We start from the raw sequence: 27,898 nt of genomic DNA on the forward strand, positions 1-27,898 counted from the left end.
TCATTGTCCAAATAATTATGGACCTGACTGTATAACACAAGGAAACTTTGTTACAAATGAATGCATATGAATCAGACTTTGCATTGATAATAAAACTGCTTTTATTGTCACACATCTCCCATGTAGGTTACATTGAACAATATCCAGATGAGCAGGAGTAGGAGTGGCAAGGGGAGGTGAAGGGAGGGGGTGGGTAAAGTGAAGCAAAGGAAGGCAAGAGAGACCAAATAATGAAAGCATTAAGAGATAGAGTGTAAGAACAAAAGGTAAGACGGCTAATGGTAAGCAGGAGGGGACAGTTATGAGGGTACTGCGTTTGAAATTACGCATCTGTTGGATGTTCACTTTTATTTGTTTGGGGACCCTGCTGACCACTCTCCTCTGGTCCATGGTCAACAACAGGTAAGTGTAAAGCTGCCTTTTCAAGTCAAGAAGATTTTTGTATTTTTTGTGCTGGAGGTGTGTTAATGGGGGTAAAAAGATAGACAGAGGCATGATAAAGAGGCATGCTGGGGTTTGACAAGGCTACAAGACTAGAGTGGGAGAATATATTGTTATAGCAGCTAATGATATTGGGGGAAAATTGAAGCATTTTGCAGTTTTACCACTCATGTCTTTGTCTTTGTCAAAAGACACCCAGCCGTGAAAGGTGTAGTTAGTGTGAAAAAGAAATAGAGGCTGATTTAACCCTTTTTGCCCAGCTATGAGTGAATACGTCTCATACAGCATCATGTGTATATGTTCTTCAATACAATAGTAGTAAATAAAAAGAAAACTGGCCAGTCATAACTTCAAAGGTGTTTTAAAGGAAGGAGAGTATCAGGGTTTATTGAGTTTGCTTCCTTTATACAGTAACTAACTTAGGTGCACGATAGTGTCTTTCCTGATTGTGTTTTTGCAGATGTTTTTAGGTGTTGTAGTGTGATCTTCCTTTATACAGCCATGAAAGATGTAGTTAGTGTGAAATGACTTTGATGTTGAGAAAAAGAGGCTGATTTTACTCTTTTTACCCAGTTATGAGTGAATACGTCTCATACGGCACAATGTACTTATAAATAAGTAAGTAAATAAATAAATAAGATATACCCTTTGAAACGTGTGTATAGGGCGTATGGGTGTGTGATGTGCACGAGAGTGTACAGTGTGCGTGTGTCCAGCGTGAGTGTGTGTGTGTGTGTTTGTGTGTTATGAAATAGGTGGAACTGGTTGTTTAAGCAGAGGATTCCGTGGTCAAGGAAGTTGTTTAAATGTATTTTTACAGGTGTGTTTTCTGACATTTATGTATACTAGTCCATACCCATTGAGTGCACAGTTGCCCACGTACAGTTTCACATGGTGTGTGTTTGGGATACAGGTCGTAGGAAATTGCAGATTAAATAGTCAACTGAACCCATTAAGAAGAGCAATGTATTCAGACAGGGTTTTTGTGAATTTGATAGTACGATTGCTTTATTGAAACTACAGTAGCACCATTGCCAATAGTGGGATAGTTAGTGGGCTAAAACTGTACATTGGTAGTTGAGGTAGCATGCTGAAAGGCAGATAGTTAAAGTGTTTATATATTGTTGCAGCAGCATACCATACCATGACTTCGTCATACCAAAAATTATAAAAAAAACCAACAACATTCGGCTACAGGAGGAGCCACAGCGATCGGTCGCATTTTAGACATTTTTAAGCATTTTTCTGTTGTTATAGCGCCACCCAGTTGCCAATTAGAGTTAAATTTCTCCAGTCACCTTGAGGCGTCCTGTTCTACATATCTACCAAGTTTAGTAAAAATCGATATGGCGGTTAGGCCTAGATAAGAAATTAGCTCTCTAGCGCCCCCATTTTGTTTGATTGGGTTAATAATGGAGGGGTCCCCTCAAATTATGTGTGGTCATATGCCTACAAAGTTGCGTGGTGATCGGTGAAACCCTTGAGATGTTATACACCTTTATGTGATGAGCCACGCCCTCCGCAATATTCATTGCCTTATAGAAGCTCAGTTTAAGTAAGTTTTCCAACTTTTGCCAAGAGGGAACTTTAGATATTGGTCCCTAGATTATGTTCACAGAGTTTCATACAGATCGGTCAAACCTCCTAGGAAAAGATCGATTTTAAGTGTTTTTCAAAAAAATCAAAATGGCGGACAATCTATATACCGCAAGTTAAGGGTTCTTGAGGCAAATTTATTCCTCATGAGGAGAGGCATCTCTGTGCAAAGTTTCATGTCTCTACGACATACGGGGCATGAGATATGCCCATTCAAAGTTTGCAATTTCAATCGGTTGCTATAGCGCCCCCCTTTGGCCAATTGATGTAATATTGCTTCATTCACATCCTCCCATGACCCTCTAAAATTGTGCCAAATTTCACATGGATTGACCAAGTCAGTGAGGAGAAAAACGTGGAACAGACACACAGACAGACACGCCCACAGACAGAGTTTTCTTCATTATGCAGAAAATGATTCTAAAATAAGGAAACAATCTGCTGTTACAGTAACATGAGGTGTGTGTGTGTGTGTGTGTGTGTGTATGTCCGTTTTCACAAGAAAACTGGCCTGTCCTGACTTGAAAGTTGTTTTGTAGACAGGGAAAGTGTCAGGGTTGTCTTGATGTGTGTATGGGACGTGTGCGTGCGTGCATGCGTGCGTGCGTGCGTGTGTGTGTGTGTGTGTGTTGTGTAGGTGTAACTGCCGTTGGAACTGATCTCCACATCTAAGTGTAATGAGTTTGCAGTATTCTTTTGTGACAAGGTTCAGACCATTAAAAATGCCATCAATTCCACAACACCAATAACAACCCTGCAGCCACCTAGACACTTAGAGCTGACTCATTTTGCACCTGTAACTGACAAAACTGTCCAAAAGATCATCACCAGTCTGAGTTCATCTACATGCTGCCTCGATGTGTTACCCACTAGATTTCTAAAGTCTGTGCTGAGCAGTTTGTTACCACCACTCGCTCACATAGTTAACATGTCACTACAATCTGGAACATTCCCAAAGACCTTGAAAACTGCGGTCATAAAGCCTCTCCTAAAGAAGAGCAGTCTTGATGCCACAGTACTGAACAACTACCGGCCCATTTTAAATCTGCCGTTTTTAGGCAAAGTCCTTGAGAAAGTTGTTTACCAACAGCTTACTGACTTTCTCCTAATGAACAACTCCTTTGATGTTTTCCAGTCAGGTTTTAGACCCCATCACAGCACTGAGACCGCTCTTATTAAGGTGACAAATGACATCCGCCTGAACACTGACGCAGGCAAAGTCTCAGTTTTAGTCCTGCTAGATCTGAGTGCTGCTTTTGACACTGTCGATCATGAGATCCTTTCACAGAGACTAGAGGACTGGGTGGGCATCTCTGGCACTGCCCTAAATTGGTTGAAGTCCTATCTAGAAGACAGGAAGTACTTTGTTGAAATTGGTAACTGTGTCTCAGACCACATGGCCTTGACCTGTGGGGTGCCCCAAGGGTCAATCCTGGGACCCCTTCTGTTCAATCTCTACATGCTGCCTTTAGGCCAGTTAATACAAAGTAATAATGTGTCCTACCACAATTATGCAGACAACACTCAGATCTATGTCTCACTGACAGCAGGTGAATATGGACCAGTGGATTCACTCTGTCACTGCATCCAACAGGTCAGTGTGTGGATGCAAAACAACTTTCTCCAGCTAAATTCAGACAAGACTGAAGTCATCATATTTGGTCCACAGAAACAAAGAGAAAGTGTCAGCAGTCACCTCCAGTCTCTCTCTCTAAAACCTACAAATCAGGTTAGAAATCTCGGGGTAATAATGGACTCAGACTTGAACTTTAACAGCCACATCAAATCAATAACATCAGCAGCTTTTTACCATCTAAAAACATTGTCAAAATCAAAGGTATAGTGTCTAAACCTGACTTGGAGAGACTTATCCATGCATTTGTCTCTAGTAGGTTGGACTACTGTAACGGCCTGCCCACTGGCCTCTCCTAATGGGCCGTAAGACAGCTGCAGTACATCCAGAATGCTGCTGCTTGGGTCCTGACCAGAACCAGGAAGTACGAGCACATTAGTCCTGTGCTCAGGTCTCTACACTGGCTTCCTGTGGCTCAGAGAATAGACTTTAAAGCAGCTCTGTTTGTGTACAAGTCTCTCCATGGCCTAGCACCAAAGTACATCTCTGACATGTTAGTGCCATATGAACCATCTCGGACTCTGAGGACCTCAGGGACCGGCCTCCTGCTGGTGCCCAGAGTCAGGACTAAACATGGGGAATCAGGATTCCAGTTTTATGCAGCTAAAATCTGGAACAGTCTTTCTGAAGATGTGAGACAGGCCTCTACTCTGACAATGTTCAAATCTAGGCTCAAAACAGCTCTATTTCACTGTGCATATGACTGAAAGTTCATTTTATAATGATTATTTATGTTTTTATTTTGTATTGTGATTTTAATGAATTTTCTTGTTCTGTAAAGCACTTTGAATTACTTTGTGTATGAATTGTGCTCTACAAATAAACTTGCCTTGCCTTGCCTTGCCTTAAAGGAGACATATTATGCTTTTTAGGGTTTCCCCTCTTCTTTGGTGTGTTACATAGCAGTGGCGGCTCCTGCCAAATTTCTCAGGTAGGTCAATTGTTGTGATGATTCCTGGGGTGACCCATTCAATGGGTAAATTTGAATTAATTTGGCTCTACAATGACTGAACAATCCACTGTGGTCATCAACAGACTAATTTTCATCAGTTTGCCCACACAAATACCTTTGAATGTAAACAGAGACCTGTTTTACCATTAATCAAATAAAATTGAGTAAGGTATTCACTGAGTCATTCTCAGTCTTAATCAGAAAACATTTTATTATAGCTAAGTGGAAATTACTTTTGTGTTCTGATTAAAGAAATAAATGTGTCACGTCCAGACTCACAGGAAAGAACCCAGATGCGAAGCAGCAAGCAGATGAAGTAATCAACAGTCTTTATCAAAAACACAGGAAAATGTGTAACTGCTTCAGGCGAGTCTCGTGCCCGAGTCGCTGAGGGGGAAAGTCGGCGGCGTTACCTCTAAGCCATGAGGTGGAAATGAGTGCTAAACAGGAGCAGAGTCTTTTAAATCACTGGTACAGCTAGGGTTTGAACCTGCAATGCCGGGATGGGAGTCAGAGACGTAACCTCCCGTCCACGAGGAGATTACGTGACTTGCAGTCCAGATGAACAGTTGCGGGGGAACAGACAGTTGGAGAGTCGGGGACAGACGAGGGATCAGATAACCAGCACAGTTGGGACTTACAGGCAGAAAGCTCGGTGTCAGAGTCAGAAGGCGAGGTCGATAGCCGGGGATCAGACGAGCAGGCAGGGTCAGAGCAGAAACAGGTCGGGATCTTGCAATCAGTCCGAGGGCAAGGCGAGCAGGCAGGAACGGGGACGAAACAGGTCGGCAACGGGTGATCAGTCCAAGACAAATTGCCGGAAAGGCTTGCATGAGAGCGAAGACGATCTGGCAACTGGTGTGTGTGGAGCTGGAGCTTAAGTATGCTGGGCTGATTGCATGAGATGAGTTACAGGTGTGCTGAAGAACACAGGTGAGTGGAATTGCCTGATGAGATGGGTGTGGCAAGGAAAACATACTGGGTGAAGGAGACTGGAGACTGTGACAAAATGCAGGCATACCCTACAACTTAATTCAATGCACATCACATAGTATCACTGCTCTTTGACCTAACCTGAACATTTTTTGTTGTTGTTTTTCAGTTTCAGTTATATATTGGGGAGACATTTTGGGCACTGGGGGGGACACATGTTCCCCTCAATGTACAGTATATGGTGACTACGGCCCTGTCATGCATGCATAATTAGGCTACAGTTGTCTGGGTATGCAAAGGTGAAGTGGCTGGTTTTGTCATACAAAGTTTGATGGAGGGTCAACTGGACAATATTGAGATATTTGCATCTTGAAAGCTGGACTACAAATGTGGATAGACAGGGAGAAACACACGCAAGCCTAAGACGTGGTAAGATACGATATTCCTCACTATATGAAGTGACTGATAACAAGATCTGTATAATGGATTGTAAAGAAATTCGTCAGGTTTTCATTTTGTAGACAATTGATCTGTATGTATAGCGTGAAGGGATGACAGCACAATGATGTGTGTGGTATCAGTGGAAAGCTCTGCTCCTGCGCTTTCATGTGATATGCGTGGCATTTCTGTGCGACCCTGCATTCGCGAGTAATCCATCCAAGAATAATGTGTGTGCAAAGCTGTATGAAAGCTCTGTTATACATAATTTTAGTGTAACTTTATAATTTTTTTTCCCTGTGTAAACATTGGACTACCGACAAGTGTCCGACAAAGCTACAGTTCCGCTGTTCCACGTGATATGCGTGGCTTCTCGCCAACGGTTGCGGAGAAAATCCATAGAGAGGAATGAACAGGTGTGAATTTGGGCGCACTGTGTGTCGTTTCTTTTTAACCTATATGGTTAAAAAAAACCTCTTGGATCAGCCAGAAACATTAGCCATGTTGATCTTGAATGTGACCGCTGCGCAGTGGCGCTGCCTCATGTGATGTCGGAATAATCGAAAAAATGAGTTTCCGGCCGTAAAGCAATATTTCAGTTGAAACGGTTGACGACGTGTTTTTTAAACATTTTGAGTGATAAAATACAACACATCTTCTTTGTAATGTCCATGATGTCTCCACATTACCACCAAACGCTCATGAACACACAATGAAGTAAGATTGACTTCCCGACATGGGAAATCGGACCATCCGAGGAACACATGAATGGTACTTGGTGGTTTATGTATGATGACAACACGTTGGGGCGTTGCATTGGAGTGCCTGCATTTAGAAAAAAAAAGCATTTTACATGGAAGTCTATAGCCGTTTCTCAATTTGCGTTCTTGTGCGGACTTGTGTTCTTGTGGACTTGTGACACGTCATCAGTCACAGCCCAAGTACTGTTCCAATTCAAAGTTCACATCTAGCCAAGTTCAGTCCAAATTCCCGGATGTGTTCTCGCCACACCCATTTCACCGGGGATGCATCGGAGCAGACTTGTGTGGACTTCAGACAGCCAGGTATCCCAGCATGCATTTCGCAACAATCATCGGAAAATGACAAGTGAGGGAAAGGCACACAATTGTAAGCCATAATTACAGATATGTTACTGTTGTTTTGTCACAGAACGAAGTGTTTTCATGCGTAGTTTAAACGTCAGACCCGTGGTCGATGTTTTAATATAGAGCCCAGTTGAATGTGACTGAGATCCGCTAGATGACAGCGGTGTCAGAGCTCATGTGCGCTCATGTCAGCGCTCATGTCAGCGCTCATGTCAGCGCTCATGTGCGCTGACACCGCTGTCATCTAGTGGTGTCAGCGCTCATAGATAATAAACGTGTGTTTGAGCGCTCAGGCTGCCCCAGAGAGCAACCTCTCTCAGGTAGTCCTTTTGAAATTTGTGGCTGATATCTCTGTAGTGGTTAAATATGAAATGTAATTCGTTAGGGGAATGTCTAATGGGCAATATTCAGTTTCAGTATAAGATATATTCTTATATTATTAAATGTTGTAACATGTTATTGTTCTTTGCATGTTCTTTCGCTTATTTAGGCCTATGTGTTTTTACCATTCAATAATGATTTTAAGAATTTATTGTAATTTATTTATTGTGTTTAAAGATTAATTGTATTTATTGTAGTATTTATTCAACAGTATTTTAAATATTGATTATCTGATATGAATTGTATACCTGATGTCTGAAGTGTGGCTGAATAAAATTTTCCTCTTCACATCTGACCTGTTTGATCCCATTTATATTGGTGAGGACAGACTAAATGAGAAACTGCTGTCAGTATAATCCAGTACAGTTCAACAGCACCACAATTTATAACTCAACACTTAAACACAATATTAAACTGCTGTTGTTTTTTCTAGGTGTACCAAGTAAACTGTCAAGTCTCCATAAAAATGTAAACAGAAAGCATAATGATGAGACAAATGCAGTGATGGACAGTAACTAAGTATATATATATTTACTCAAGTAGCTACTGTAGCCTACTTAAGTACAAATTTGATGTACTTTGGGTATTTCCATTTGCTTAGAGGGAAATACTGTACATTCTGCTCAAGCTACATTTATTTGATAGCTACTGTATAGTTACTTTTCTGGTAGTTTGTTTTATATGTTGTTGTTTCATATTTGGGGCATTCTACCGATTTTGTGCAAAGTGCTGTCCCTTACCAAAAAAAACAACAAAAATAATAAAATTGAGTATTCAGACATAGATATTTACAAAGATTATGTTATGACCTATTGAAACCCAGGACATTAAATGAAAAAGTGATAAATATATACAAAATCACCATTTATAGGGTACTTTCTATTGGGAAGTAGCTGCCCCCAACCCTGACCTCTAAAATTCAATTCATGTAAATAACACTTACACTTTACATTTTTCATATTTTTTTCAACATCTTTGTGATTAAGTTTAAACAGAAGTTGAAAGATTTAGATGTATTGTGGGATTAATTTTTAAATTAAGAAACTATGCTAAAAAAAAATAGTGTCCCTTGTTTTCACGTCACTACCGAAACACAAGAGTTTTAATGCTCTGGTTGAGTCTGGATTTTAGCCACACCCCTGAATTTCTGAGAAGGGGGGTAGTACTGCAACCCCATCCCAGATGGCTGCATGGTAAGTCGCTGACTCCCATCATTTTTTAAATAAATGTCTTCCAAAGTCTGAAAATCAGTGTGTAACTTTTAAAGTTGTCACTACCGAACACATGTTCTCTTCAATTATGTAAAAATTTAGGGGGTTTATGCAAAATATTATGTTTTTCTGTGTGAACAACTCTTCAAACATGTGCTTGTTAGCCATGTGACTGCTAACATTCTTTAGTTATCCTGAAAAATAGCTAGGAATGTCACTACCGAAACAGTCACTACCGAAACCTATGGTAAAGTTTCAGTAGTGACATAATCCTTTCGGTAGTGACAAAATGGAATGGTCAGTAGTTAAACCCTATAATTTTGTGGTCCAAAGTCTTGCTCTTCTCTGCTCTGCTCTGCTCTGCTCTACTCTGCTCTGCTCTGCTCTACTCTGCTTTACTCTGCTCTGTCCTACTCTGCTCTACTTTGCTCTACTCTGCTCTACTATACTCTGCTTTACTCTACTCTACTCTGCTCTACTCTACTCTACTATGCTCTACTCTATTCTGCTCTGCTCTACTCTGGTCTAATCTATTCTGCTCTGCTTTGCTCGGCTCCACTCTACTATACTCTGCTCTACTCTATAATCTGCTCTACTCTACTCTACTATGCTCTACTCTATTCTGCTCTGCCTTGCTCTACTTTACTATACTCTGCTCTACTCTACTATACTCTGCTCTACTCTATAATCTGCTCGACTCTGCTCTACTCTACTCTACCCTACTCTACTCTACTCTACTCTGGTCTACTTTGCTCTACTCTATTCTGCTCTGCTTTGCTCTACTCTACTATACTCTGCTCTATTCTATAATCTACTCTGCTCTACTATGCTCTACTCTATTCTGCTCTGCTTTGCTCTACTCTACTATACTCTGCTCTACTCTATAATCTGCTCGACTCTACTCTACTCTACTGTGCTCTACTATGCTCTACTCTATTCTGCTCTGCTTTGCTCTACTCTATTATACTCTGCTCTACTCTATAATCTGCTCGACTGCTCTACTCTACTCTACTCTGGTCTACTTTGCTCTACTCTATTCTGCTCTGCTTCGCTCTACTCTACTATGCTCTGCTCTGCTCTGCTATACTCTATACTCTGCTTTACACTGCTCTACTCTACTCTGGTCTACTCTATAATCTACTCTACTCTGGTCTACTCTGCTCTACTCTATACTGTACTCTATTCTGCTCTACTCTGCTCTGTTCTCTACTCTGCTCTGTTCTATTCTGCTCTACTTTGTTCTACTCTGCTCTGCTCTACTCTACTATACTCTGCTCTACTCTATTCTGCTCTACTCTGCTCTGTTCTGCTCTACTCTACTTTGCTCTACTCTGCTCTGTTCTACTCTGCTCTACTCTATTCTGCTCTACTCTGCTCTGTTCTGCTCTACTCTACTTTGCTCTACTCTGCTCTGTTCTACTCTGCTCTACTTTGCTCTACTCTGATATACTCCACTCTGCTTTACTCTGCTCTACTTTGCTCTACTCTACGATACTCTGCTCTACTATACTCTTCTCTACTCTGCTCTACTCTATTCTGCTCTGCTCTACTCTACTATAGTCTGCTCTACTCTATAATCTGCTCTGCTCTGCTCTACTCTACTGTGCTGTGCTCTACTCTATACTCTGGTCTACTCTACTCTACTCTACTCTGGTCTACTCTATAATCTATTCTTCTCTACCCTACTCTGCTCTACTCTCTACTCTTCTCTACTCTATTCTGCTCTCCTCTGTTCTACTCTACTATATTCTGCTCTACTCTACTCTGCTCTACTCTGCTATACTCTGCTCTATTTTGCTCTATTCTACTATACTCTGCTCCACTATACTCTTCTCCACTCTACTCTCCCACCTCTGGAGCAGTGCCATGGCAGCAGAATGCCTGCTTTGGAGTGGCTCAGTAAATTAACTGAATACTTGAATTGTAGTTATTGTTCATGTTATTGAGAAAAGTAATAAGATTTGGAGCTCATCATCATATTTACTTTTGTCAATCAATCAATCAATCAATTAATCAATCAATCAATCAATCAATTTTGTTGTAAAGCAAAATTTTAAACCTTTTGTTTTACTAGATTAATAGAATTCTAATTAAAATTCTAATCACCTCAGTTTACTAACATTATAAAAATGTCTTAATGCCTTGTTTACATAATTTTTTGGCTCTTCATTTAGTCAGTTATAGAAACAATAAGAACATTTATAAAATCTTCTAAGTACAAACCTTTTTATTTCACACATTCTTTGGGACCCTAGTGAAAACTGTCCATGCTACTGTCCCAGACAGATGCCTGAGAAGAGTGCATCTGATACATGGTCTCCATTTCAGTTCTATGGACCAGCTCATGGATTTTAAATTTAAGCATGGCCCTGGTGTTCTCCGGCATCTTGCACATGGAGGTAGCCATGGATTTAAAAAATGTGTCAAGCTCATCCTCCTGCTGCTGTTTCCTATCCTCCAAGTACTCTAATATAGCAGTGTCCAGACTAGATTGAGCACTTGCAGCACTCTTTTTTGAAGATGAGTTGGGTGTAGATGTCCCTGGATCTGCTCTTTTCAGCCGCTGCGGCGTCTGCTCTGACTGTCCCTCACATGGTTCCTCATCTGCCTCCTCATCCTGATTTTGCAGGTTACCTGATGTTCTATAAAGATAACTTAATTTTAGTCATGTGGTTTGCTATATTGTACAATTGAATGTGAGAAATACATCTTGTTTTATGTTCTGTGAGGTCCTTACTGAGTAAATTTACTCCTTGATAATTTGTACAACATCAAACGTGATTATTGATCATATACTCACTCCCTGTACTGGAGGTGCGGGATCATGAATTCCAGTATGCCTGCGTATTTGTATGGCTTTACAAATTTAGCTGCATCCCCACTCTTGCCTCTCTTCTTTCGGCTAAGGTGATAAGCGTCTCTGATGTGAGTCCATTTCTTTCGGGGGCGCTGTCACCTTGAAAAGTTAAAAATTATAATTACAAAACATGTACAGGGACACATGTACACTTTTACACATTCAAATCGCTTACATACATAGCTAGTTATTTCCATAATAATCAGAGGAAGACAGGGTGCAAAATTAACATTTTTGTCCACCAACCAAAAAAAGCTTGTTAATATTAAAACTTTACCAGCCACTCAATAGATGAGCGGGAACTGCCCATTGGTTCGACATCCCATTGTTCCGACCATATTAAACTCATTGTTCCGAAGTCCGTTCCGAAATCATGCATCGTGCATTGCTCCTGTGTGGGATCAATAAAGTTCTTATCTTAGCCATCTGAGAAGATCAAATACATTGTTTTTGGTGCCTAACTGTTTCCCAAGTATATTAATGCATGTGTGAATGAATAAACGAGAGGCATTAACGTAAATTTCTTTGTAGAAAGGCGCTTTATGAAATTAAGTCCATTCACTTCTATTAGTTTACAGCACAGCCTTGCCACATCCAATATGGCGGCGATGTTGACATATCGCAGCAGCGGGCAAACCCACTTGATGCGGCGTCTACGTATATGGCCCAATTCCAATCCGGCTCCTAAAGACTCAAGCCCTGAACCCTCACTGACTTAACTGACGTCAGCTGTAAGTGATTGAGTGTGAGAGTCTGAAAGGGCTCCAGATGCTACAAATAGGAATGGGACAGCACTTATCCCCCTCTCTACAAAATGTTGTTAACATTGGCGGCTCTGGGCGTGATCATTTATCGGTTATTATCAGCATATATTCCACACACAAAGAATCTATCTATCTATCTATCTATCTGTCTATCTATCTATCTATCTATCGTGTATATAGATATATATATATATAGATATATGGATATATATATTCTTTGTGTGTGGAATATAACCACTGGTATTCCTCTAACTTCATGTGTGTTTATGTACCATCTTAAATCCTTGTTAATGTAATGTTTCATTGTTTATCTAGGCCTATCTGTTTTTTTGCTCTCCTTCCCTAACGTTACCGTTTGCGTACAGTACAGGCCAAAAGTTTGGACACACCTTCTCATTCAATGCGTTTTCTTTATTTTCATGACTATTTACATTGTAGATTCTCACTGAAGGCATCAAAACTATGAATGAACACATGTGGAGTTATGTACTTAACAAAAAAAGGTGAAATAACTGAAAACATGTTTTATATTCTAGTTTCTTCAAAATAGCCACCCTTTGCTCTGATTACTGCTTTGCACACTCTTGGCATTCTCTCCATGAGCTTCAAGAGGTAGTCACCTGAAATGGTTTTCCAACAGTCTTGAAGGAGTTCCCAGAGGTGTTTAGCACTTGTTGGCCCCTTTGCCTTCACTCTGCGGTCCAGCTCACCCCAAACCATCTGGATTGGGTTCAGGTCCGGTGACTGTGGAGGCCAGGTCATCTGCCGCAGCACTCCATCACTCTCCTTCTTGGTCAAATAGCCCTTACACAGCCTGGAGGTGTGTTTGGGGTCATTGTCCTGTTGAAAAATAAATGATCGTCCAACTAAACGCAAACCGGATGGGATGGCATGTCGCTGCAGGATGCTGTGGTAGCCATGCTGGTTCAGTGTGCCTTCAATTTTGAATAAATCCCCAACAGTGTCACCAGCAAAACACCCCCACACCATCACACCTCCTCCTCCATGCTTCACAGTGGGAACCAGGCATGTGGAATCCATCTGTTCACCTTTTCTGCATCTCACAAAGACACGGCGGTTAGAACCAAAGATCTCAAATTTGGACTCATCAGACCAAAGCACAGATTTCCACTGGTCTAATGTCCATTCCTTGTGTTTCTTGGCCCAAAGAAATCTCTTCTGCTTGTTGCCTCTCCTTAGCAGTGGTTTCCTAGCAGCTATTTGACCATGAAGGCCTGATTCACGCAGTCTCCTCTTAACAGTTGTTCTAGAGATGGGTCTGCTGCTAGAACTCTGTGTGGCATTCATCTGGTCTCTGATCTGAGCTGCTGTTAACTTGCGATTTCTGAGGCTGGTGACTTGGATGAACTTATCCTCAGAAGCAGAGGTGACTCTTGGTCTTCCTTTCCTGGGTCGGTCCTCATGTGTGCCAGTTTCGTTGTAGCGCTTGATGGTTTTTGTGACTCCACTTGGGGACACATTTAAAGTTTTTGCAATTTTCCGGACTGACTGACCTTCATTTCTTAAAGTAATGATGGCCACTCGTTTTTCTTTAGTTAGCTGATTGGTTCTTGCCATAATATGAATTTTAACAGTTGTCCAATAGGGCTGTCGGCTATGTATTAACCTGACTTCTGCACAACACAACTGATGGTCCCAACCCCATTGATAAAGCAAGAAATTCCACTAATTAACCCTGATAAGGCACACCTGTGAAGTGGAAACCATTTCAGGTGACTACCTCTTGAAGCTCATGGAGAGAATGCCAAGAGTGTGCAAAGCAGTAATCAGAGCAAAGGGTGGCTATTTTGAAGAAACTAGAATATAAAACATGTTTTCAGTTATTTCACCTTTTTTTGTTAAGTACATAACTCCACATGTGTTCATTCATAGTTTTGATGCCTTCAGTGAGAATCTACAATGTAAATAGTCATGAAAATAAAGAAAACGCATTGAATGAGAAGGTGTGTCCAAACTTTTGGCCTGTACTGTATGTGCCGACCGTGTTTTCGGTGTTCCGAGGGCAACCCCTGTATTTGGCGTCACAACGCTATGAACTGTGGATAATTTCCTTACCGTAAGTCCGCATCGATGCTGACCTGCGGTAAGGGGGCATAAAGGGCTCACTCACTGACTCACTGACTTAATGATTTGACAATGGGACAGCCCACACACACACTCACGCACTTCACATGAACGCGCCTCTAAGTCAATGAGTCTGTAAGGGATCGGATTGGAATTGGGCCTATATGTCTATGATTAGCCTCTCTCCTCTGTCGTCCGCCATGTTGAATGAGTCTGTGAGTGACGTAGTGACATGATGAACGTCTCGACCTGTGATTTCGGATGGATTTTGATTGGCTGTCAGTGTTTCTATCGTTCATCAAATCGCTCTGAAAGTGATCCGAACGATATCGTCCACTGTTATCGTTGTCGTTAGTTGTAGTGTGGACGCTGCCTTCCACTTGAGTTTAGAACGATTTTTAAAACTGTATATTTATAGTTATATTTATAGTTATAGTTCTTGGTGTGGACGGCCCTTTACTGCGTCTCACCAGACCTTCCTGTTCATTTTGAGCATATTTAAAAGTCCTGATTTGAAGTGGGGGGTCAACTCTTTGTACCATAGGTGTGGTGTAGTTTGTCTCACTGTGTATTGCTGTTGTGTGGATTTCATCCGCACTGAAACTACGTGCACTGTAGCACTCTATCAGGGCTTTCATCCAGTTTTTGATGTCTGACCCCTCTGCAACAGGGGTGGAATTGAAAAAAATATTTTTCAAATCTTCATGACCAACGTCCCCTATGTTTGAACTGTCCGTGATTGTAATTGCCGATGCAGGTGATGTAGTGCTCTGCACAGGTCTTCCTGGTACTGATTGGCCTCTTTGCCCTTTTATGCAAACACAGTCTGTTCCTGTTGCTTGGTGCCCGAGGTGTTGTGTGAGATTCTCCTTTTTGACAAATACAAAACACATATCCAAGATGAAATTAAAACAGAATTATTTAAGCAACAGTTTTATATTTTATTTTACACGTTTTGGATAAAAAGTACTGACTGTGTGGGATCTTCTCAGGTTGGTTGAGTGGGCTTTCCAAATTTGCTCCCTGGGGTGATCAGTTTCACCAGATCTCTGAAGTTCTGTCTATCAGAGTCCTCATGACAGATCTTGGGTGTATGAGAACAACTCTGGTGATGATTCGTCTCTTTGCCTTTCATGTAAACACAGTCTATTGTTTGACGCCCGTGGCGTCGACTGCGATTCACCTGTTTCATATACAGTACAGGCCAAAAGTTTGGACACACCCTCTCATTTAATGCGTTTTCTTTATTTTCATGACTATTTACATTGTAGATTCTCACTGAAGGCATCAAAACTATGAATGAACACATGTGGAGTTATGTACTTAACAAAAAAAGGTGAAATAACTGAAAACATGTTTTATATTCTAGTTTCTTCAAAATAGCCACCCTTTGCTCTGATTACTGCTTTGCACACTCTTGGCATTCTCTCGATGAGCTTCAAGAGGTAGTCACCTGAAATGGTTTTCCAACAGTCTTGAAGGAGTTCCCAGAGGTGTTTAGCACTTGTTGGCCCCTTTGCCTTCTCTCTGCGGTCCAGCTCACCCCAAACCATCTGGATTGGGTTCAGGTCCGGTGACTGTGGAGGCCAGGTCATCTGCCGCAGCACTCCATCACTCTCCTTCTTGGTCAAATAGCCCTTACACAGCCTGGAGGTGTGTTTGGGGTCATTGTCCTGTTGAAAAATAAATGATCGTCCAACTAAACGCAAACCGGATGGGATGGCATGTCGCTGCAGGATGCTGTGGTAGCCATGCTGGTTCAGTGTGCCTTCAATTTTGAATAAATCCCCAACAGTGTCACCAGCAAAACACCCCCACACCATCACACCTCCTCCTCCATGCTTCACAGTGGGAACCAGGCATGTGGAATCCATCCGTTCACCTTTTCTGCGTCTCACAAAGACACGGCGGTTGGAACCAAAGATCTCAAATTTGGACTCATCAGACCAAAGCACAGATTTCCACTGGTCTAATGTCCATTCCTTGTGTTTCTTGGCCCAAACAAATCTCTTCTGCTTGTTGCCTCTCCTTAGCAGTGGTTTCCTAGCAGCTATTTGACCATGAAGGCCTGATTCGCGCAGTCTCCTCTTAACAGTTGTTCTAGAGATGGGTCTGCTGCTAGAACTCTGTGTGGCATTCATCTGGTCTCTGATCTGAGCTGCTGTTAACTTGCAATTTCTGAGGCTGGTGACTCGGATGAACTTATCCTCAGAAGCAGAGGTGACTCTTGGTCTTCCTTTCCTGGGTCGGTCCTCATGTGTGCCAGTTTCGTTGTAGCGCTTGATGGTTTTTGCGACTCCACTTGGGGACACATTTAAAGTTTTTGCAATTTTCCGGACTGACTGACCTTCATTTCTTAAAGTAATGATGGCCACTGGTTTTTCTTTAGTTAGCTGATTGGTTCTTGCCATAATATGAATTTTAACAGTTGTCCAATAGGGCTGTCGGCTGTGTATTAACCTGACTTCTGCACAACACAACTGATGGTCCCAACCCCATTGATAAAGCAAGAAATTCCACTAATTAACCCTGATAAGGCACACCTGTGAAGTGGAAACCATTTCAGGTGACTACCTCTTGAAGCTCATGGAGAGAATGCCAAGAGTGTGCAAAGCAGTAATCAGAGCAAAGGGTGACTATTTTGAAGAAACTAGAATATAAAACATGTTTTCAGTTATTTCACCTTTTTTTGTTAAGTACATAACTCCACATGTGTTCATTCATAGTTTTGATGCCTTCAGTGAGAATCTACAATGTAAATAGTCATGAAAATAAAGAAAACACATTGAATGAGAAGGTGTGTCCAAACTTTTGGCCTGCACTGTATGTTAATAAATTAAAAATAGATCCAGGTTGGAATTAAAACAGATTTATTTAAACAACAGTTTTGATTTCACACGTTATAGATAAAGATTACTCACAACAGTTTCCAGAGTTCTTGGCGGGAGATTTCTTCTTTACAGCAACTGGCCGAGAGCATTCGTCGTCCCTTCAGCACAGAATTTCATCAAATAGATGTTGCTCCTCTACAGAAAAATCACAAACTTTTCTGTGTTATACAAATATCTCTTTGTCTCATAGACAATACAGAAATATCTAAATGTAAATAATAATGTGTGTGCAATGCATTACCTAAGAACTGTGGTCTTTTTTCCAGAGCTGCTGATGAAATTTCCCACTCCTGGGATTCTTCTAGGCATCTTAGAGCTGTTTTTAAAACTCCAGTAGAATTTAAAAAAAAATCAGACACAAACTCTCGTAACATCTTAAGATAGCATTTTAAAGAAAAAAGTTTTGTTCCTACTTACCAGAAACAAGAGCCATTTAAGTGGAGAGAAGAGAGCGTAGAGTAGGTGTCTAGCAAAGCACAAACTGAGATGTGATGTGAATGCGTTTTTGCTTGTCATGGGACATGTCCTTAAAAAGGCCCTTTCCTGACGATCTGACCACTAATAAAACACTCTGGGAGGGTTAGGGCTCTCGAACACTTTGACAGTCTTTGTCCACTCTTTACCAGAGTGCACAAAGCAGTGAAGAAAAAAGTACTAAGTGTGAAATGACTTTTGATGTTGATAAAAAGAGGCTGATTTGGCTCTCTTTGTCCAGACGTGTGAATACATTTCATAAGGAGTCATGTGAGTCTGTGCTTGAAATGTCATGCCTCTAAATTGCATATTTTAAGTTTAAAATGCAAACTGTGCTTTGACGTGGATATTATTCTGTTCAATATGTTTTGCCTCATTCATAATTCGTTGTACTTTGAGTACAATATAAAGAGTGCCACAGTTCTCCGGGTCATTATAGGTCATTGGTCATAGTTTCTGTTTACTGATTGTTTATCAGCTTCAGCATGGAATGCCATTGTTTCAGTGGCAACTGTATGCTCATTTCATTTGCATATTTTCAGTTTGATTTTGTCAAACCTTTTCAACCTTTTACCCACCTGTCCTGTTTCTCCTGTTTTGATGTTCTCTTTAATCTCCACAGTGATGCGGTGTCCCACAGTCTGCCTCGCCACAAGAAAAGCCACCCTCCACCCACTAAACTCTGTGAAGGTTGCAAGTAAGAGCAAACACCATCACTGCTTCTCCCTAAATTGCATTCTTTTGTGTATGCTTTAATCACACTGTTGATTAATGTGTACTGTCCTTTTGTAAATAAAATAAACTGAAACTGAATCAGAGCAAGTCATGTCAACACTACAGAGATCATACACCTGACTGTGTATTTGTGTGTGCGTTTCCATGTGTGTGTCACAGAGAGATCCTTGACAAAGTGAAAGAGCTTTATTCTAAAACTTGGGAGAAGCACGAGTACAATTACCAAAAAATCAGGTAATTTATTTTTGATTTATTTTATTCTGAAAGTTGTGAAATAAATAAATACATAAATGAATCAAAACAAAAAGATAACCAGAACTGCAATGAAATGTGTCTATGCATACACAGATGTGCTGTATCTCCAGTGTCAGTTCATACAGGCAAGAATTGTCCGTACAGTTCAGGAACGTACAATGAGTATGATTTAAAATGTAGTTCCAATGAACTGTACATTAAGCCATGCTCAGGAGGGGCACATTAATGAACAGCTGCAGCTGAGTCCATTTGCTTTCTGATATAAAATAAAAATAATAAAATCTTAACACATTTATCTTTCGTCAGATGAGGACCTTGGATCCTGCTGTATTTTGCAAATAATGAAACTCAGTCAGTGCCAACGCTCCTGACTGTCTTATATGTTATTTAATAAATACCTTTGGGTTCCCCAGATTACAGCTGAGCACTCAGTGCAATGGTTTTGACAAGGCCATCATTACTCAGGCTAACACTCCGGTGGGATCCATGATTGTGTACGACGGGGAAAAGACGAGGACCCTCAAGGTGACATCGAAGATTTTTAGCACCTTCGCAAAGGTATGTTTGACCCTCATGAATATTACCATCATTACCACCTGCTGCTTGTTTGGTGTCTTGATTGTTCCTGAAATGTTTCATCACTGAGACTATTTCACTGCTTTGGTCTGGCAAGTTGGGTCACATGTCTACTCACATGTTGGCTCTTTGACACACATGATGACACACACTGGATCATGGCCTTTTTTTTATTTGTTATGAAATTTCCCAGAAACTGTTTTGTGGGGCGAAAAGCACCCACACATTTGAAGTGGGGACCTCTAGATCTTCAGTATAATGTTCAGCTGCTGAGTTTCACCCCCTTTGCAGGTTATATTTTTTTTCATGCAATATAATATGACTTATAGCATACATCATTTCAACCCTGCTCACACATTTTTTAAAGAATATTAGCTTTTGCCATCACACAGAAGATTTAGAGTCCCACAGGACTGATTGACCTGATTGACTGAGGAACGAATGACTTCCTCAGTCTGTCAACACATCAACCTCCTGAGACCCTGCGTCCTCATATGAGGACATCACATTTTGGGTTTGCTGCACCTTATACTCCATTCTGCTTAACTCAGACCTGTTGTTCTCGTTCGTGGACACTTTTTTTGTGCCATGTAGTACTAACAAAAGCTCGTACAAATAAACTACAGTAATACATGTAAAACAAGATGGCAGCCATCTCTGCCAAGTCAGTCTGCAGCTGACGCTGACTCAACAGTGGACAAGGTACAAAACCTGAACAAATTTTATGGTTGAAACTTTATTATGCTTAATATTTATTTATGCTTAATAATGTTTGCAGTTTAATATCTTATACAAAATCTGTCCAGTTTTTGCTACAGTAACAAGCTCAGACACTGTTAATGAGGAAGTAACTGAGGACATTGGGACCTTATTATCATCTCGTCTGTGGACATTGGGACTATGTTATTGCAGCATTTCACACAATTAGGAGTGACAGACTGTTCCTATAGACAAAAGGGACTTTCCAGCTCGGTGTAAAGAGCAAGGAAAATTCATACAGAGTTACAAAATGAACAATGTTCAGGCATTTAAATGAACTGTTTTATAGGCTACTTTATTACTTGTGGCTATTAAAAATAAACCCAATGTCCCCATATGAGGACATAATTTACTTCAAATACTACTTCCTGTTTAAAGACAATGCTTAGTTTTTTATACTTACCAGGGGCCTGTATCATGAAGCAGGATTAATGTCTTAGCGAGGTAACTTCAGGGTTAACCCTGGGTTTTCGGTCTCACGAAGCCGGTTCAGTTCTTATCGGGGTAGATCACCATGGTAACTTACTCTGAACGGCTATCCTGCTCCGGAGCAGGGTAAGTTCAGGGTTGAATCTGATCCTATAAAAAGCACCACCCACTGGCCAATCAGCTGTTCGGAAAAAAATGACTCCGCTGACAGAAATGCAGCCCAGTCATGACGGGAAGTTTAATTAATTTGATTGATTTTGATTTGAAAGATTAAAAAAGAAAAGAATGCAACAACAACAGACAATGAAAAGACTGTTCAAAAAGGAGTGGAAAGAAGTCGAAATGTCATAAGAAAGAAACTGATCATTTGTGGACACTTAATAGCACCATTAATTAGTGCCAACATTTTGTTTTGTTGGAGGAAATGATCCCTGTTAAAGATAATGGGCCTAATTGACAGCTTTGCTGCTGGAAATGTAGAAAGTAGCCTATCATGTCTACACTTCATGGTGTTTGAGGGATTTTCCTTTTTGTTTTTTAAAGAGGGAGACTAGCCTATATTTTTGCACAGCTGTTAATTTCTAACACAGCTCAATATCAGGATGATTTTATTCAGACTATCAATTTGGTGTTGATATGATTTAATTGTGGCGTCAGCTTTAAGCTTTATTGTAGCATATATAACGTTATGACAAAGAAGACCAATTTATCAGACGCAATGATGTTAGACGATAATTGTAATACACGCAATTCATCTGCGCAGCATTGATTTCATGGGATTCAAGGGTGTGATCAGTGTCAGATGTACAGGTACAGGTACCGTAGCTACTTGAACCAGTGATGAGTAATTTAACCTACACATCATTTTATTTGCTACCTTGTTTTGTCTTGATTTTTCCCTCTCTCCTCCTCTATTTCTTCTTTCCTGACCCGTTTTTTTTCTTGTCTATTATGTGATTTCATTGATGTTTTGACAGGGGAATTTCTTTGATAAGCTTTTAGTGGCTTCTAACCTCTCCGGCACTTTTCTTTTTTTAATCTTGTAAATTTTATACTGTCTGTTTTTAACATTATGTGCAAATAAACTAATCTAAACTAAAACTAAACATTATTCATCCCGTTATGCGTTGCCACGCATGTTTCCTCCTCCTGCAGCTGCCACGGTGTTGGCCTTTTCTGTAATGTTGCTTTTCTCCTCCTCATATATTAGTAGAATTAATCTCTGATCCTCACGAGAAATACTTTTTTTCCCTCACATACGGCGCTCTGTGAGGACGCTCAGTGACGCTGCGCTTCTCTCATGATTGTGATTGGTCCGCTGCGTGCGCGTTCACGGCTCTTGATAAATCAATTCTGGGTTGAGTTACCGAGTTGATATCCAGCGTCGTGATACCGATTATCCTGATCGCCATTGTTAGGGTTAGTCAACCCAGGATAGGTCTCGGTAACCCAGGAAAGGTTGATCTCACTTCGTGATACAGGCCACAGATCCTACTGATCCCAAATAGCTAGGAGAGATTAAAAATGCATACCTAACAAAAGCTCAGGTCTCACGAGGTTAAATCAAAGTATGGCTTCAATGTAGCCTCAGTGCGCCTGAGTTGAATACTGAAGGTAATAGAGAATGATTCATTTGTTGCACTGCATCCACTTTTTGAAATGTCTCTTATGATTTGTAGCATTTGCTGTGTGTTTGTTTTTGTTTTTTTGGCTAAATGTTATTTTGTATTTTTGTTTAAAGGTGAAACAGTTGACATTGTGGGACGCAAGACAAATTTCTTTTTTTTTGATAATAAAGCAAAATCAAATCAAATCAAAATAATTTGCTACGAGCAGGATTCGAAAACAAATTTGACTAAGAAAAGTACAACTCTTCTGACCACTGACAAAAGCAACACACAGTAAATTTAATGATAAAGGCAACTGTGGCAGACAAATAATTATAACATGAGACACAGTTTCTTTGAAAATGGCTCCACTCCAGAAAAAAGTTCATACCTTGACTTTGTTCCAAGAACAAGAACCAAGCAAGGTGAGGCAGCATTCAGTTATTATGCTCCTCACCTGTGGAACAAACTTCCTGTAGATCTGAGGTTTGCTCAAACTGTCAGCTCCTTTAAATCAGGGCTAAAAACACTATTGTTTACTGAAGCGTACTCTTAGATTAAATACTTACCTGCTGTATTCTACTGCCTGTACTTTTTAACTACACACTGCTGATTTATGCCTTTTATTATTCTACTTCTTACTGCTCTTAGATGCAAAGTATTGAGCCTGTTTTTATTTTATGTTACTGTATTTTATTATCGCTATTTATTTATTTATTTTTTGTTACTGTATTTTATTAACACTATCATTCTCAATTTCTATTTCTCTTTTTTAATTGACTGTTTTTATTGTTTTAAATTGTGTCTTGTTGCTTTTAATGTCTCTGTAAAGCACTTTGAATTACCTTGTGTTGAACTGTGCTATAAAAATAAACTTGCCTTGCCTTGCCTTTAACCTCAGGTATGTTGATGCCTCTCTGTCACACAAATGGAACTGTTTTCAAAGCAAAGCAGCTCCAGCTGTCAGTACTGGTACCCTGAGAGCAGTGGCGGCTGCTGGTCTTTCAAACAGGGGAAGCTCACTTTAAGTTTTACATGATAAAATTTGTCATATTGTAGCGAGGCAGTAACTTATAAAAAGAACATTTAATTGAAGCTGTTTTTCAACCACACTAATGCCATAGAACCACAGCAAAACACACCTCAAAGATTTTCAGATGGGTTTAACTGTGAAAATGAGCTGTATCACTTATAGAAATAAAGAACTCCAGACGGCACTCGCAAATATATTTTGTCACATTTATCCAATGACCGTCTCGCTTTGCTGCATGAAAAAAACCTGCTCAGCGCTGTCTCATAGGAATGCCTGGAGGCTCTGCGTCCACCATGCTGACACGAGAATGTATGACAGGGAGGTCGTGTTTGAAAACTGGTGATAAACAACTGATGTTTGAACATCATAGTCATGATGATAAACGCATCCTAGCACATGTTTTATGCAATGTAAATTCTTATTTTACTGTAAATTCAATAGTGCATATTTGACCATTTCTTCTGTGAAATTTTAGGGGAAGTTCAGCCTCCCTTGTTGTCTCAGAGCAGTCGCCCCTGACTGAGAGCAAAGTTTACCGAAGTCAAATTCCTTGTTTGTCCTGAGTAACAGGATGCAGAATGGAGTATACAGGACACACAGACGCCACTGACAATGGGGAAGGGAATACACTCACAGTTTTGTACTGCCAACCTGGCTGGTACTGCAGGGCTAATGATGGAAGGTGGAAACAAATGGGCAGATAAATGAGAGAGACATCCATCTGATGGACAAATGAAGAAGTGCAATGAGGGATGGGGAAGTGAGAAAGAGACTGAAGGAAGGACTGAGCAGGCAGATTGGGAAAAGCAGTACTCTCAACTCTTTTCCAGGCGCAGACCTCTGGGGCTGAAAAATGAAACCAACGAGGAGGTGCCAAAAACTGCAGTTCTTTGAATGGCAAACTTGAGGCTGGCTACAGAAGCTAGTCAATCCCCATTGAACACCATGTCAAAACGCCCTTTTCAACTAGTTATCATACAGAGACAATGTTTCTCTGTACCTGTAGTATGGGGACATGTTTGAGAGAGTGGTGATTTTAACAAGTATACATACAGATACAGATACATTTAACATAGAAAAATATTAACAAGATTAATTTACACTGAACTGTAATATGAGATATGGGGTTATGGTGGTGTGTCAGAATAACTGGAAGCATCTTCCTGTAACTTGTATTTTACATGTAACTGGCATTGAGCATCTACAGTAGATAGATGGATAAACGTGACAAGACAAGAAGCATTGTGCTCTCTATAGGCCAGGTTCAGTATGACATTCCCTCCACCTTGGTATGTACTCAGCTTTCTGCCCTGTCGACATGGCAGATTTCCTGGAATAGTAATGAGAGCAGTAAGTGTGAAAACAACTAGCCCAATACAAAACAATAGGTACAATTTACATCTTATCTTCTCACACGTCACCATCTTTGCGTCACCAGAGCTCAGACATGGATCACAGATATATCTATAACCATATATGAACTGTGAATGACACTCAGTTGAGGTGTTGTGTGGCCAGCAGTAGATACACACAAGTCTGTGACAAAGTAGCTACGGTAGCAGGCACTTGAGCGACACTGCCACGGCGACTCTGCGATAATGTAGCTGGTAACACTTGCTGTGTCATTTGTAGTGTGAACGCAGCATTAGACTAATTGAATGTCTGCTGCATTATACCTTGACGGAGTAGGACCACATTATCATATGCATAGGTCACAACAACAGATAAGCTGGCACTGTATACGCAGTTCCAATTCAATTTTATTTTAAAGCCCAATATTACAAATCACAATTTGCCTCAGAGGACGTTACAATATAGTACATCCTTTTGTCCTCTGAAGCATTGTGGTGGAACAGAGATGTCCAGGCTACGAATCATATTCCACATTTAGGGAACATGCTTATAATATTAATTGATTTTAATATTACAGATCATTAACTTTCTGGGGGTTTTATAAACAGTTTATGAGTGTTTTATCTTTAAACTTGTCACTTATGAACAATAAAGTACAACATGTCCGTTTGCTTTGACCACACCTCGTCAATAGAAAAACATAAAAATATTGATGATAGCATGATAGATTGATAAAAGCCCATAAAACTGGTCCGAAGATCCGGTCATAGATTTCCCTCCCTTAATATGGCTCTTTCACACACAGTATAATACAATCAGGATCAGTTTTATTGTCTCTCTCTCTCCCACCCTCCCTCTGTGTATCATTTTGTCATACGGACTGTCTTTACTGTAAGTTTATTATCTTGGTCTATTTTGTACACTTGACATCTGTTACACATCTGTTCATCCTCTAAGAGTGATCCCTCCTCAGTTGGTCTTCCTGAAGTTTCTTCCATTGTTTTCCCCATGTGAATTTATTTTGTATGGGACTTTTTTTCTTATTTGCTATGAGGGTTCAAGGACAGAGGGTGTCATTGTAAAGCCCTCTGAGGCAAATTTTGATTTGTGATATTGGGATATATATTTAAAAAAAAATTGAATTGAAAAAAATGTTTTGTAAAACCTTTTCTGCTGGTGTTCATTCCAGGAGCATCCTTTTCAAAACAAAACACGGGACACGTGTGCTGTTGTTGGGAACGGAGGGATCCTGACCAACAGCAGCTGTGGAAAGATGATCGATTCAGCTCAGTTTGTTATCAGGTGAGAAAGGTGTCTGTTGTAGTGCACTGAAAGGCTGATAACAACCTTTATCAACATAATTAAATTCCCCTTGATTGAAAATTGCTTTTGATGATCTCTATATCTTGTTGTTGTTTGTTCAGGTGCAACCTACCTCCTTTGGAAAATGGCTATGAGGAAGATGTGGGCATCAAGACTGACCTTGTGACAGCAAACCCAAGCATCTTTCTATTCAAGTGAGCAAGAGGATTTAAGGACCTTATATCCTTCCTTTTGTCTTGTTGCTTGACATCTGCTGTTTGTTTTCAGGTATCAGTCTCTATTGGAGCGCCATCGTCCTTTTGTGGACAGTCTGCGTAGCTACGGCAATTCCCTGCTGCTTTGTCCCGCCTTCTCCTATGGCTTTAACACTAATGTGTGCCAGCGGGCTGCCTACAGTGTTGAAGACTTTGAAATCCCCATGCGGCCTGTGTACTTAAATCCTGACTACCTCCTGAGTCTGGTCCGCTTCTGGCGCTCCCAAGGCCTAAAAGAAAATCGACACAGCACCGGCCTCATGATGGTTAGCCTGGCACTGGAACTCTGTACCAATGTGCATCTGTATGGGTTCTGGCCCTACGGTAATCACCCGCATGGACTCTACGCCCTGACTAACCACTACTATGATGATGTAGCACCTAAAAAAGGAGTCCACACCATGTCGAGTGAGTTTGAGCTCTTGTTGCGGCTGCACAATCAGGGGATTCTCAGGCTTCACCTGGAAGATTGTTCATCAGATTAAAGTTCCCAAAACTGTATTTATCATCATCAATGTTCCAACTGGAGGCCGGAGGGAGTTATTTTATCTTATTTTTGATTTAAATTATGATCTTTTTTGAGGACCCTGTGGGGGTTTATATTGCAGTGCCTTATATTACACAGTCGCTGATGACAGTTAAATAACTGACCATGGGATAATTTGCTTTTGTCTTGAGACTTGTGTCTGTCTTGTGTAACTCGGAGCATTGCCTTTCATACTTTTTAAAGTCTGAACAGTGTATTTCTCATTCAGAGAAATAATTTACATAATGAAGGTGACCAAACTAGATAACTCTTTTTGAGCCAGTTTTAGAATCATGTGGGTGTTTCTATCTTTCTTTTTTGGAAAAATGTTAAAGTGAATAAATATTTATCAAAAAAAAAAAATATATATATATATTTGTATTTCGTTGCTGGAGTGGAATTCAAAAGCTTTTCTTAAGAGGTCTCAGCTTCTATAATATAGTGTCAATGAGCCATAACATGCCCCAAACCTGCCAAGATTCATGCAGCATTTCTTTACAAACTACAGATTTGGCTGATCCACTGATTTATTATCATTCATATTATTTAGCATCAAACTTTTTATTTACACTTCAACCAGTCCTTTATCTATGTTTTCTGCGATCTGAGGAATTTTTATCTACAGTGAGGTGTGTGAGGCCTTTCTGCCTTTTGTAACAATAATCTCTGATGTGACCACAGGGTGTCATTCAGCTCAGAGTGACTGGAAACTTTGATTAACGCAGTGGGACAGAGAGGCTTAGTGGACTGGTTACAGTGGGACAGAGAGGGGTAGTGGACTGGTTATAGTGGGACGGAGAGGCTTAGTGGACTGGTAATAGTGGGACAGAGAGGCTTAGTGGACTGGTTGCATTATGCCTTAAGAATAAACAAGCAGAGGAGATAAACCTGTAGCAGAGGTGGATTTTGAGGTACACAAGACTCACATTCAGACAGGTGAATATAACAGCAAACTCACTGTGATGTAACTGTCTTCAGAGGAGAATGTCAGTGTTGCTAGCAGCCTGATGTTATATGCATGTTTGTTTATTGTTCGTCATTTTTGTTTAATTCAATAATTTTGGCCTGGTTAATTTGTTACACTGGGGAAGTCTGGAGATGTTTATAGTCTCAAAGACTCAGATGTTCTCTTATCACAAGCAGAAGATCCTTCCACTCAACATTTTAGTTCAGTCTGGATTGATCGAGGAAGTGATTATATCAGGGACAATTCAGCTTTTAAAACTAGTAGCTAATTTACCTTGTAATGAGTTAATATAATTCAAAGCCTGACAGACTCAAATGTT

The 27,898-nt window shown here is 40.5% G+C and overlaps 1 protein-coding gene across 1 annotated transcript; it reads left to right on the top strand.

The window, feature by feature from the left end:
* Window positions 1–231: 231 nt before the first annotated feature.
* LOC117268318 (alpha-2,8-sialyltransferase 8E-like) lies at window positions 232–27,163 on the top strand. Its single transcript, XM_078161712.1, has 7 exons — window positions 232–402; window positions 18,385–18,459; window positions 18,657–18,731; window positions 19,166–19,310; window positions 25,699–25,811; window positions 25,934–26,026; window positions 26,100–27,163. Exons 1-7 carry the CDS (start codon window positions 302–304, stop codon window positions 26,569–26,571), a joined length of 1,074 nt encoding a protein of 357 aa, XP_078017838.1. The 5' UTR covers window positions 232–301; the 3' UTR covers window positions 26,572–27,163.
* The last annotated feature ends 735 nt before the right edge of the window (window positions 27,164–27,898 follow it).

The sequence above is a fragment of the Epinephelus lanceolatus genome, chromosome 18, assembly GCF_041903045.1.
Source record: "Epinephelus lanceolatus isolate andai-2023 chromosome 18, ASM4190304v1, whole genome shotgun sequence".
NCBI classification, from domain to species: Eukaryota; Metazoa; Chordata; class Actinopteri; order Perciformes; family Serranidae; genus Epinephelus; species Epinephelus lanceolatus.